We start from the raw sequence: 12,139 nt of genomic DNA, 5'->3' as shown, positions 1-12,139 counted from the left end.
GAGTTAAAACCTACAGGAGGGTAGATCTCCAGGAACAGGGTTGGAGTTAACCTACAGGAGGGTAGATCTCCAGGAACAGGGTTGGAGTTAACCTAAGGAGGGTAACTCTCCAGGAACAGGGTAGTTAACAGGGTAACTCTCCAGGAACAGGGTTGGAGTTAACCTACAGGGGGTAACTCTCCAGGAACAGGGTTGGAGTTAAAACCTACAGCAGGGTAGATCTCCAGGAACAGGGTTGGAGTTAAAACCTACAGGAGGGTAGATCTCCAGGAACAGGGTTGGAGTTAAAACCTACAGGAGGGTAGATCTCCAGGAACAGGGTTGGAGTTAAAACCTACAGGAGGGTAGATCTCCAGGAACAGGGTTGGAGTTAAAACCTACAGGAGGGTAGATCTCCAGGAACAGGGTTGGAGTTAAAACCTACAGGAGGGTAGATCTCCAGGAACAGGGTTGGAGTTAAAACCTACAGGAGGGTAGATCTCCAGGAACAGGGTTGGAGTTAAAACCTACAGGAACAGGGTTGAGTCCTCCAGGGAACAGGGTTGGAGTTAAAACCTACAGCAGGGTAGATCTCCAGGAACAGGGTTGGAGTTAACTACAGGAGGGTAGATCTCCAGGAACAGGGTTGGAGTTAAAACCTACAGGAGGGTAGATCTCCAGGAACAGGGTTGGTTAACCTACAGGAGGGTAGATCTCCAGGAACAGGGTTGGAGTTAAAACTCCAGGAACAGGGTTGGAGTTAAAACCTACAGCAGGGTAGATCTCCAGGAACAGGGTTGGAGTTAAAACCTACAGCAGGGTAGATCTCCAGGAACAGGGTTGGAGTTAACCTACAGCAGGGTAGATCTCCAGGAACAGGGTTGGATTTAACCTACAGGGGTAGGTCTCCAGGAACAGGGTTGGAGTTAAAACCTACAGCAGGGTAGATCTCCAGGAACAGGGTTGGAGTTAGATCTCTCAGGAACAGGGTTGGAGTTAAAACCTACAGGAGGGTAGATCTCCAGGAACAGGGTTGGAGTTAAAACCTACAGGAGGGTAGATCTCCAGGAACAGGGTTGGAGTTAAAACCTACAGGAGGGTAGATCTCCAGGAACAGGGTTGGAGTTAAAACCTGGAGGAACAGGGTTAAAACCTACAGGAGGGTAGATCTCCAGGAACAGGGTTGGAGTTAAAACCTACAGGAGGGTAGATCTCCAGGAACAGGGTTGGAGTTAAAACCTACAGCAGGTAGATCTCCAGGAACAGGGTTGGAGTTAAAACCTACAGCAGGGTAGATCTCCAGGAACAGGGTTGGAGTTAAAACCTACAGCAGGGTAGATCTCCAGGAACAGGGTTGGAGTTAACCTACAGCAGGGTAGATCTCCAGGAACAGGGTTGGAGTTAAAACCTACAGGAGGGTAGATCTCCAGGAACATTTTTAAGTGTTAGTTACCAAATCAGCATATAACCCATAAGGTTCTAAAGTACCAGAAACGTAGAAGTTGTGTGAATCTTGGTAGGAAGAGTTAATGTTCCTATCATGTTAAACATGGCTTCAGTGAAACCAACCCCCCCCTGTTTCCAGGTGATGCCGCGGCGGGTTGTGCGACTGATAGTCCGTGGGCGCGGTGCCATCGACAACGTCACCATCTCCACCACGGCGCACACGGCTGCTTTCTTCGCCGCCAGTGACTGGCTGCTGCGCAACCAGGACGAGCGTGGCGGATGGCCCATCATGGTCACACGCAAGCTGGGCGAGGGCTTCCGCCCGCTGGAGCCTGGCTGGTACTCCGCCATGGCGCAGGGCCAGGCCATGTCGACTCTGGTCCGCGCCTACCTGCTCACCAAGGACCAGACGTACCTGAACGCTGCGCTGCGTGCCACCGGCCCCTACAAGCTGCACTCTGAACAGCACGGCGTCAAGGCTGTCTTCATGAACAAGTACGACTGGTACGAGGAGTACCCCACTACACCAGGCTCCTTCGTGCTCAACGGCTTCATATACTCGCTGCTCGGTCTCCACGATCTGGCCGAGACGGCGGGCGAGAAACTAGGCCGGGAGTCTGGCCTGTTGTTCTCCAGGGGCATGGAGTCCCTCAAGGCCATGCTGCCACTGTATGACACGGGCTCGGGCAGCATCTACGACCTGCGGCACTACATGCTGGGCACAGCCCCCAACCTGGCACGCTGGGACTACCACACCACGCACATCAACCAGCTGCAGCTGCTGGCGTCCATCGATAACGCGCCCATCTTCCGGGATGTGGTGAAGCGCTGGAAGAGCTACCTGAAGGGGGGGCGGGCCAAACACAACTAGGAGCCGGTCCTGGAGGGGGGGCGGGCCAAGCACAACTAGGAGCCGGTCCTGGACCAGGAACTCTATGGGGAGGTGTGGGAGGGAAGCGGGTGGAATGTGTGTGTGCACATCTCTGTGTGTGTGTAGCCTACGTAGCTACGTGTGCACATCTGTGTGTGTGTAGCCTACATAGCTACGTGTGTGTGCACATCTCACTCTGTGTGTGTAGCCTACGTAGCTACGTGTGTGTACACATCTCTGTGTGTACACATCTCTGTGTGTGTAGCCTACGAAGCTACGTGTGTGTAGCCTACGTAGCTGTGTGTGTAGCCTACGTAGCTGTGTGTGTAGCCTACGTAGCTACGTGTGTGTGTGGCCTACGTAGCTACGTGTGTGTGTAGCCTACGTAGCTACGTGTGTGTGTAGCCTACGTAGCTACGTGTGTGTGTGTGTGTAGCCTACGTAGCTACGTGTGTGTGTGTGCCCTACGTAGCTACGTGTGTGTGTGTGTGTAGCCTACGTAGCTACGTGTGTGTGTAGCTACGTGTGTGTGTGTGTAGCCTACGTAGCTACGTGTGTGTGATCTGGTTACAGAGAAGGTGAAAGGTGTGTTCAGTCTAAAAGCGCTAAATGTTTGCGGTGCCGTTCGTCCCGGGTCTTATTTTTGCCACTGTAATTGCAGCTGTGGTCTATTCCGAGCTAGCTGTTGTAATTATGTGCAAACGTAGCTTCAGGGAGTGTGTCTGTGTGTATGGGAGAAAAGGGTGCCCCCCCATTTGTCTCTTCACTCATCAGGATGCTACAGAAGAAGAACGTCTTGAGTGGGTTGATTGAATAGCTTTGTTCCAACACTTCATTCCTTCACTAGTCTCCCCTCTAATGCTCACCTGTGTTTTGGGATGGCTGAAGAACTAGCTGACTGAAACCATACTGTAAATACTCGATGGAGTATGATATGAGTCTAATTTATAAAGACTCTTTTTGGAGGAGAGTCTTTATAAATTCTGAATGTTGGATCAGGTTTTCCCCCGACCGACCAGTTTCCCAACAACATTGATAATAGTTGTTTTGAACGTACCAAATGTTATTTGTTGTTCTATGAAAGTAAAGAGTCCACCGATTGGTGTTCAGAGTAGAAAGATAAGGAGCTACTATTGTCATTCACTAACAATAGCTCCCATGGATTATCATGAGTAACCCCAGATTTAGAATCCGTTTATTCTAACCCAATCCCAACCTAAAACATCAGTGCCCAATAAATAGATCTGACTTGCGATCAGCTTTTAGGGGCAGCAACATCTCACCCCCTCCAGAAAACATCACATTCCCATAGGCCTCATAACCACCTCACCGCAATCTCATTTTGGGGGGCGAAGATTGAACCCTGCGGAGCCCCGTAGTCCTAATCTGTTCAGGGGCGGTGTCCGTGTAGCTGCTCTCAGGTCAGTTTGATTGCTCTGGGACACGGGTTGTATTTCAGCCCAGCAATGGGAGGCAGCATCCCTGATCCCCGGCCACAACTAGCTCCCATTACAGCTCCCTGGGGTCGGCCCATCATCCTTCACATACTGGAGCCAGAGGCATTCGCTATAGTCGTTACATTACATCCTATCTTTTCCCATTGCCAGGAAATGGCCGCCCTCCCCTCAGTCTGAGACTGGAGCTCTGTTCATGTCCATTATAAATCCATCTTGAATTCTTCCTTAGTGATTTCACTCATTTTAATTTCACCATGGGTTGATTTTCGTGAACCCTCTCCAGTTGTGAGTGTCTGATCAGCAAATGAAATGTAGATGAATGTAATTTCTCATTGAATATTGTTATTGTTTCAGTAACACTAACATCATATCCTATTTCACATTCATTGTCAGAAATACTGGCTACTACACTACATTTGAATTACTCTATCAATCATCTGGAAATTATATCAATCATTTGCTAATCAATACACTACAATTCTGGAAACGCGTGTGTGTGTCTGCGTGTGTGTGTCTGCGTGTGTGTGTCTGCGTGTGTGTGTCTGCGTGTGTGTGTCTGCGTGTGTGTGTCTGCGTGTGTGTGTCTGCGTGTGTGTGTCTGCGTGTGTGTGTCTGCGTGTGTGTGTGTGTGTCTGCGTGTGTGTGTCTGCGTGTGTGTGCGTGTGTGTGTCTGCGTGTGTGTGTCTGCGCGTGTGTGTCTGCGCGTGTGTGTCTGCGCGTGTGTGTCTGCGCGTGTGTGTCTGCGCGTGTGTGTGCTGCGCGTGTGTGTCTGCTGCGCGTGTGTGTCTGCGCGCGTGTGTGTCTGCGCGTGTGTGTCGTGTGTGTCTGCGCGTGTGTGTCTGCGTGTGTGTCTGCGCGCGTGTGTGTCTGTCGCGCGTGTGTGTCTGCGCGCGTGTGTGTCTGCGCGTGTGTGTCTGCGCGTGCGCGTGTGTGTCTGCGCGTGTGTGTCTGCGCGCGTGTGTGTGCTGTGTGTGTCTGCGCGTGTGTGTGTCTGCGCGTGTGTGTGTCTGCGCGCGTGTGTGTCTGCGCGCGTGTGTGTCTGCGCGTGTGTGTGCGCGTGTGTGTGTGCGCGTGTGTGTCTGCGCGTGTGTGTCTGCGCGCGTGTGTGTGCGCGCGTGTGTGTCTGCGCGCGTGTGTGTCTGCGCGTGTGTGTCTGCGCGCGTGTGTGTCTGCGCGCGCGTGTGTGTCTGCGCGTGTGTGTGCGCGTCTGCGCGTGTGTGTGCTGCGCGTGTGTGTGTGTGTGTGTCTGCGCGTGTGTGTGTCTGCGCGTGTGTGTCTGCGCGCGTGTGTGTGTCTGCGTGTGTGAGAGAGTGGGCAGATTGAGGTGTCATGTTGTTGGAGGAACACTGTCAACATCTGTAGTTTCTCAACAAGAACATCGCCGGCGGCTGACATTGTTTTGAACGCTGCCCTAATTCTTGGCACACGGAGACGAGCGGAAAGCAAGCTAATGACAGTCGGTCTTTCTCCCATCCGTTAGCATGCGTGGGCTCAGGCCTGTTCAATCTCCCTGCCTGGCCTATTGACAGGTGGATGTGAGTGAAGAGGGCTGCAGAGCCACCTCTAATTCAGACGGTTAATAGGCTTGAGTCTTGAGAGCCTGTCGGTGGTGCAGCCGCGGCAGCAGGGAATGATTCAGCTTTTAACTGACTGGTAAACAATGGCTGGCCAAGACGAAGGAGACGGTTTCACTTCTGACTGATATGGTGTCAGATCAAAGATTGTTTATGAGAAGGATGTTCTGCGGCTGTGGTTCAGACGGATCGGGTTTCACCGTCTCCGACCGGCTAAAGGAATTGTAAAGTGCGTAAGAGGATTGAAATGTTTTTTTTGTTCAAAGGACCATTTCTCCCATTTTCCTAAATCACTTTTGAACTTGATAAAGGACAGAATCTGACGCCTTCAGCCCTCGCTCTTTGAGGTGACGCCAATGACGTGTATAAAATAATGAAAGGAAAAGCTACTGCTGGTGTGAGTCGGGTGCTGCTGTCAGAGAGGAGACCGTAAGAAGAGTGTGAGCTCCATGTTTTCATTAGAACATGCAGAGGAAATGGTTTAGTCAATGGGGTTAACCTTCATTTACTCTCAGTGAAATTCACTGTCAGTCCAGGTGCAGTAGTTCTCAAACTCAAAGCCCCAATCTTGTGTTTCCTAGCCTGGTCCCAGATCTGTTTTAGCACGACAATGACCATAGGGTTTCACAAGACAGCACAAACGCATCTGAGACCAGGTAGTGTGTGTGTGTGTGTGTGTGTGTGTGTGTGTGTGTGTGTGTGTGTGTGTGTGTGTGTGTGTGTGTCTACCTGCTCCATCTGATCTCCCAGGTTCCATGTCAGTCACAGGGTTCAGATGGTCACCTCTTCACCCTCTGTGACCCTTGCCCTCTTGTGCCCTGCTCTGATTTCATTCTGGAGGCCAAGTCATCGTTTGCTGAGAAATTGCACTCTGAACCTGTCATAACTTGAGATCCCCTGATTTGGATATTCAATGGATATTGTTTGATTCTCTTAGTCATTGGTTGATCATGTCTATTCAATCTCATTTCTTCACATGAATACCACTATGCATATTTCATACTTTGACGGGACTAAGAATGAAGTCCATTCTTTAAAGGGATATTGGGACAGTCAGGCGTACCAATAGGGCCTGTGTTTATTGAGCGCTTCATTTTGTTCATACCAAAGTCTTTAAAAGTCCAGGTTGTTTGAGGTGTTTTAATTTTTTTGCTTCTGCAGATTTTCCATGAAGCATTTTGTTTGTCAGTATCAAGTCTGAGATATCACAAGATGACAAACGATAATGCTTAAACAAGAGTTTCTGCCTTCCCTCCTCAGAGACAACGGGGGGGAAATCGACTGCCTTTTGGGAAAATGTAGTTTTTGAAATGTAGATTCTAATAGAGTAGTGTCGGAAGTTGTAGTTAACAGAAGATGTGTAAAACTGGCCTGTCTAATGGGATGTGTGCATCCGTACATCTAGTGTTAGTGCTCGGTCACATTTCAAAGGGAAAAATGGGTTCCTAACTGCAGATTCTCCTGGAGGGGGTTGTAGTTTACCAGCTTGTTTTGTTTAGCGTTGGTTTACATGGTGGAAGGATTTGCTTTAGGATCAGCTGTTCTGTTTTTTGTTGTTGAGTAAAGCACAATCACAGGTTCCATTAGTTGGTCTATTTTTCTGTTGGATTTAGTTTCTTCTGGACAATGTGCAACGCCTTCCTTTTGAAAGCTGCTATTGTTTTTCACTGTGTAAAGGAATCTTTCTAGTCGTTATTTTCTCTCCTTTTCAACTCGATTCTTTCCACTATCCTGTAAATTGACATGTGCGGATCACATGTGACTTATGCAATAAAATGTAGACTGGGTCCCAGCTGCCGAGGGGCGCCCAGAGAGCGGTTGTACAGACAAGCACAATGTGCACATGCTACCATTTTTTTATGCAGAGAAAAAGTGTTTATATATAAGAGTGAATCTTTGTGCTTAAAAAGTTGCTTTTTAAAGTTGTAAAATAAATACATTTTTCTTAATGTTGACGTCCAATGATCTTTCTTCAAATATGCAACCCTGTTCCTGTTTAATACTCTTTAATTGCTTAGAAGATTAATCAATCAAGGTGTATCAAAATGCATCGTCGTTTCGGACGAGACGATTGAGTTTCAATCCGATAGTCTACTTTCATTAACTGATCAGTCCTCTACACAAACCTGAGCAGGGACCTAATGGATGGAGCCCGGGTGAGTTTAAGCACATTGAATTGAAAACTCATTGAGGAACGCTCGACCTGAGCTCAGCAGAGCTCCCCTCTCCTGACATTTATAGACTTCAGCCCTTCTCTCTCTCTCTCTCCACAAACCCTAATGATATTACCTTTCCTCCTGACAGCCAGTTTGTCTCCCAGCCCTTTAATTAGGCCTTTCCCAGACTCCAGGCTTTGTCTCTTTATTGGCCCCATTGGCCCTCCCTCCACAGGACCATCCACATCCTTCACCTACTCTAGTGCCATTCAGATGGCTCTGATAGCATTAGAGGAGTTCATGGTGCTTTGAGAGTCCAGAGACCCAGGAGAGGAGCACTGCAGCTGGGTTCATTTCACTGTCTGTCTGATCAGATTAGCTCCAGGGTGACCCTACGCTCATTGGGTTTGGGTCCGTGTGAGGCTTTTTGTAGATGGGAGAGGGAGAGGAGGGGGGGGGCGTTTCAGTAGAGCAGATTAAAGCAGGGAAGGTAAGAGTTGAGTGAGTGAAAGAGGGAGGTAGAGGGAGAGAAGGGAAGGTAGAGGAAGCCTCGAGGCATCACTTCATTGTGTAAGACAGAGCTTATGAAGTTACAAGTCTTAGAGGTAGCTGGAACTCTCTCATTACATTATTTGATTTTCTTTTTCTAATCTTTGCTTGGTTTATAATCCCCCTCTGACCTATTTTGAACACCGATGCTCATCTAATTCAGAAGCAGAATAAACATTATCGACTGCAGATAGTTTCAGCAATATCTATTTCAGACGATGGAACAGCAGAGATAATCATTAACCTAAGACCATGTGATCATTCCCTGATTGCTGCCGTTGATTTACCAAACCAGCTAATTACAGTGTTTTGCTTGGTGCTTTGTCTCGCGGCTCTCCTCTTATAGGCATTGTACTGAATAATATAGTGCATTATGCCACTAACTGGCAGCTGTGTCAGAGCCGGAGGTGACCTCGGTGGCGAGGCTGCCATAACCGTGCCCCAACCAGAGAGAGGGAGCGACCTGAGCTGCTTACCCACCATTAATTATGAATCCGGTCGGGCAGACTGGGCCAGGGAGTGTCTGTCTGCCAGAGACCCGACCTCGCCAACAGACTCCAGAACACCACAACCAAGCAGACGACCCAATCCAACCTACCTGCTACCGACCTCCAGCCACACTGGCAGCACACACACTAGGACCTACTGTATTGTAATGAATGTGCTGCAAGATGCCACCTAGTTTATGCTGATGTTACACTAAAGCCCTGTTTCCATTGGCGCTTTGAAATTAGGGCCAAATTAGGCCATCACTGGGGGCTCTGTTTTGTCTCCAGAAGAGGAAGGTGTTTAGCCTCAAGTAGATTTCCCTCAACAGTCAATAGTGGTTGTTACGCACCAAGGGCTTCTGTCCACTGCATGTGGTGGAAACCAAATGCTGGGTTCAGGTTGCAACCTACTGGGTTGTGGCCAGAACCATTGGTCTTTGTTTGGGTTGGTCACAGGGGGATTCTTCATTGTAAAAGCTATAGGTGGGTCAGGGCCTCTGGTAGATTTGGTCTATTAAGTCCCATCTGTTGCTATTAGAAGTCGTATCAGAAACTGTAGGAAATATCAATCACTGAGGATTCCCTCTCTATTTCACTACAGTGGAGCTACTGTTGCTATGCATCGTTGGTACAGAAGATATGCAGAAAGATTACTGCTTGTCAGAGGACACAACGAACTCAAAGACTGGATCATGGTGCAAGTTAAAGACGCTAGTAGCAACTGATTTCTTAGTAGCCTGGCGATGTAGGTTGAAAAATACTAACGCCATGTTACCACAGCAATATGTATTTTTATATGGCTTCTGGGGTGTTCAGGTGATCAACAACGTTGATGTTTTTTATTGGTCATTATAAGCCGTCACTGTAGTTGAATGAACACATTTGACCAAAACAATCCAGACTTACTCAAAACCATGATGCTAATACCGATTATTAGGCATTAGGATTCCCCAACCTGTGTGGTAAGGTAGGCCTCTGAGCTGTTCACCTTGAGGACCTTTCAGAACTCTACCCTGTAATGTTTCCATATGAAAAGACTGACATCTTGTGGTAAAGTGAGATATTGCAGACGTGGCAGTGATCTCGCGTTTTAGTCACCTGTCACATGTATTATAGTAGGGAAGAGGGTTGAACTCTCCTGAAAGACTGTCTGGAATTCAACAAACTACCATTCATTTTTTTTTTTTTATGTTTGATTACTAATTATTTGCATCAAGAATATGACATTTCCATTATGAGGTCAAATAATCTCATAACAGTGATGTTTCTAAAACATCCAGAGATCAGATCAAATCAAATTTATTGGTCTATTGGTCAAATCAAATTTATTGGTGTACGCATTCCTAGCATGATTTGATATCACTGTCATTACATCACTACATTGAACTAGACTACATTGAACTAGACTACATTGAACTAGGCTACATTGAACTAGGCTACATTGAACTAGGCTACATTGAACTAGGCTACATTGAACTAGGCTACATTGAACTAGGCTACATTGAACTAGGCTACATTGAACTAGGCTACATTGAACTAGGCTACATTGAACTAGGCTACATTGAACTAGGCTACATTGAACTAGGCTTGAACTAGGCTACATTGAACTAGGCTACATTGAACTAGGCTACATTGAACTAGGCTACATTGAACTAGGCTACATTGAACTAGGCTACATTGAACTAGGCTACATTGAACTAGGCTACATTGAACTAGGCTACATTGAACTGCCTAATGGTTCATGTTTACTTGCCGTCACCTGGTTACAAGTCCCAGTGAAGATGTTTTCTACAATCCCAGACGGCAGATACTCCACACTACCAGGTAACAACAACACACTGGTGTCTTGGGAGGAAATACAATGATAAAGAATACCTCAGGGGCTAAATCTGTATAGCTCACAAGAGATTCTTCTGTTTGCACCTCAGTTTTCAATCACTTTGTCTTTGTGTTCAGTCATCACAACTAGCCAATCACCAAGTAATGGGCTTCCAGTTTTGTTTTAAAAGTCATTCAAAGGAATTGAATCAATCACCAAGTCATCACACATAGCATATTGAATCAATCAATCATCACAACAAGTCATCACAACATCAGCATATTGAATCAATCACCAAGTCATCACAACTAGCATATTGAATCAATCACCAAGTCATCACAATATTGAATCAATAGCATATTGAATCAATCACCAAGTCATCACAACTAGCATATTGAATCAATCAGTCATCATAGCATATTGAATCAATCACCAAGTCATCACAACTAGCATATTGAATCAATCACCAAGTCATCACAACTAGCATATTGAATCAATCACCAAGTCATCACAACTAGCATATTGAATCAATCACCAAGTCATCACAACTAGCATATTGAATCAATCACCAAGTCATCACAAGTCATAGCATATTGAATCAATCACCAAGTCATCACAACTAGCATATTGAATCAATCACAAGTCATCACAACTAGCATATTGAATCAATCACCAATCAATCATATTGAATCAATCAAGTCATCACAACTAGCATATTGAATCAATCACCAAGTCATCACAACTAGCATATTGAATCAATCACCAAGTCATCACAACTAGCATATTGAATCAATCACCAAGTCATCACAACATAGCATATTGAATCAATCACCAAGTCATCACAACTAGCATATTGAATCAATCACCAAGTCATCACAACTAGCATATTGAATCAATCACCAAGTCATCACAACTAGCATATTGAATCAATCATATTGAATCAATCACCAAGTCATCACAACTAGCATATTGAATCAATCACCAAGTCATCACAACTAGCATATTGAATCAATCATCATCACAACTAGCATATTGAATCAATCACCAAGTCAGCATATTGAATCAATCACCAAGTCATCACAACTAGCATATCAATCAATCAATCACCAAGTCATCACAACTAGCATATTGAATCAATCACCAAGTCATCACAACTAGCATATTGAATCAATCACCAAGTCATCACAACTAGCATATTGAATCAATCACCAAGTCATCACAAATAGCATATTGAATCAATCACCAAGTCATCACAACTAGCATATTGCATATTGAATCAATCACCAAGTCATCACAACTAGCATATTGAATCAATCACCAAGTCATCACAAATAGCATATTGAATCAATCACCAAGTCATCACAACTAGCATATTGAATCAATCATCATGAATCAATCACCAAGTCAATCACAAGTCATCACAAATAGCATATTGAATCAATCACCAAGTCATCACAACTAGCATATTGAATCAATCACCAAGTCATCACAACTAGCATATTGAATCAATCACCAAGTCATCACAACTAGCATATTGAATCAATCACCAAGTCATCACACATAGCATATTGAATCAATCACCAAGTCATCACAACTAGCATATTGAATCAATCACCAAGTCATCACAACTAGCATATTGAATCAATCACCAAGTCATCACAACTAGCATATTGAATCAATCACCAAGTCATCACAACTAGCATATTGAATCAATCACCAAGTCATCACAACTAGCATATTGAATCAATCACCAAGTCATCACAACTAGCATATTGAATCAATCACCAAGTCATCACAACT

At 45.9% G+C, this 12,139-nt stretch overlaps 1 protein-coding gene across 1 annotated transcript in view; it reads left to right on the top strand.

Moving 5' to 3' along the window:
- Positions 1 to 2,455, top strand: part of LOC121845510 (D-glucuronyl C5-epimerase B-like) — a 32,447-nt gene extending 29,992 nt beyond the window's left edge. Inside the window, exon 5 of the mRNA XM_042317016.1 lies at positions 1,565 to 2,455. Coding sequence (XP_042172950.1) covers positions 1,565 to 2,296 — 732 coding nt within the window. The 3' untranslated portion in view covers positions 2,297 to 2,455. The remainder of the gene's footprint in view (positions 1 to 1,564) is intronic.
- Positions 2,456 to 12,139: the final 9,684 nt, after the last annotated feature.

Source organism: Oncorhynchus tshawytscha, unplaced genomic scaffold, assembly GCF_018296145.1.
Source record: "Oncorhynchus tshawytscha isolate Ot180627B unplaced genomic scaffold, Otsh_v2.0 Un_contig_3847_pilon_pilon, whole genome shotgun sequence".
NCBI classification, from domain to species: domain Eukaryota; kingdom Metazoa; phylum Chordata; class Actinopteri; order Salmoniformes; family Salmonidae; genus Oncorhynchus; species Oncorhynchus tshawytscha.
The sequence above is the reverse complement of the archived record's forward strand: the minus strand, read 5'-3'. Positions and strand labels throughout refer to the sequence as shown.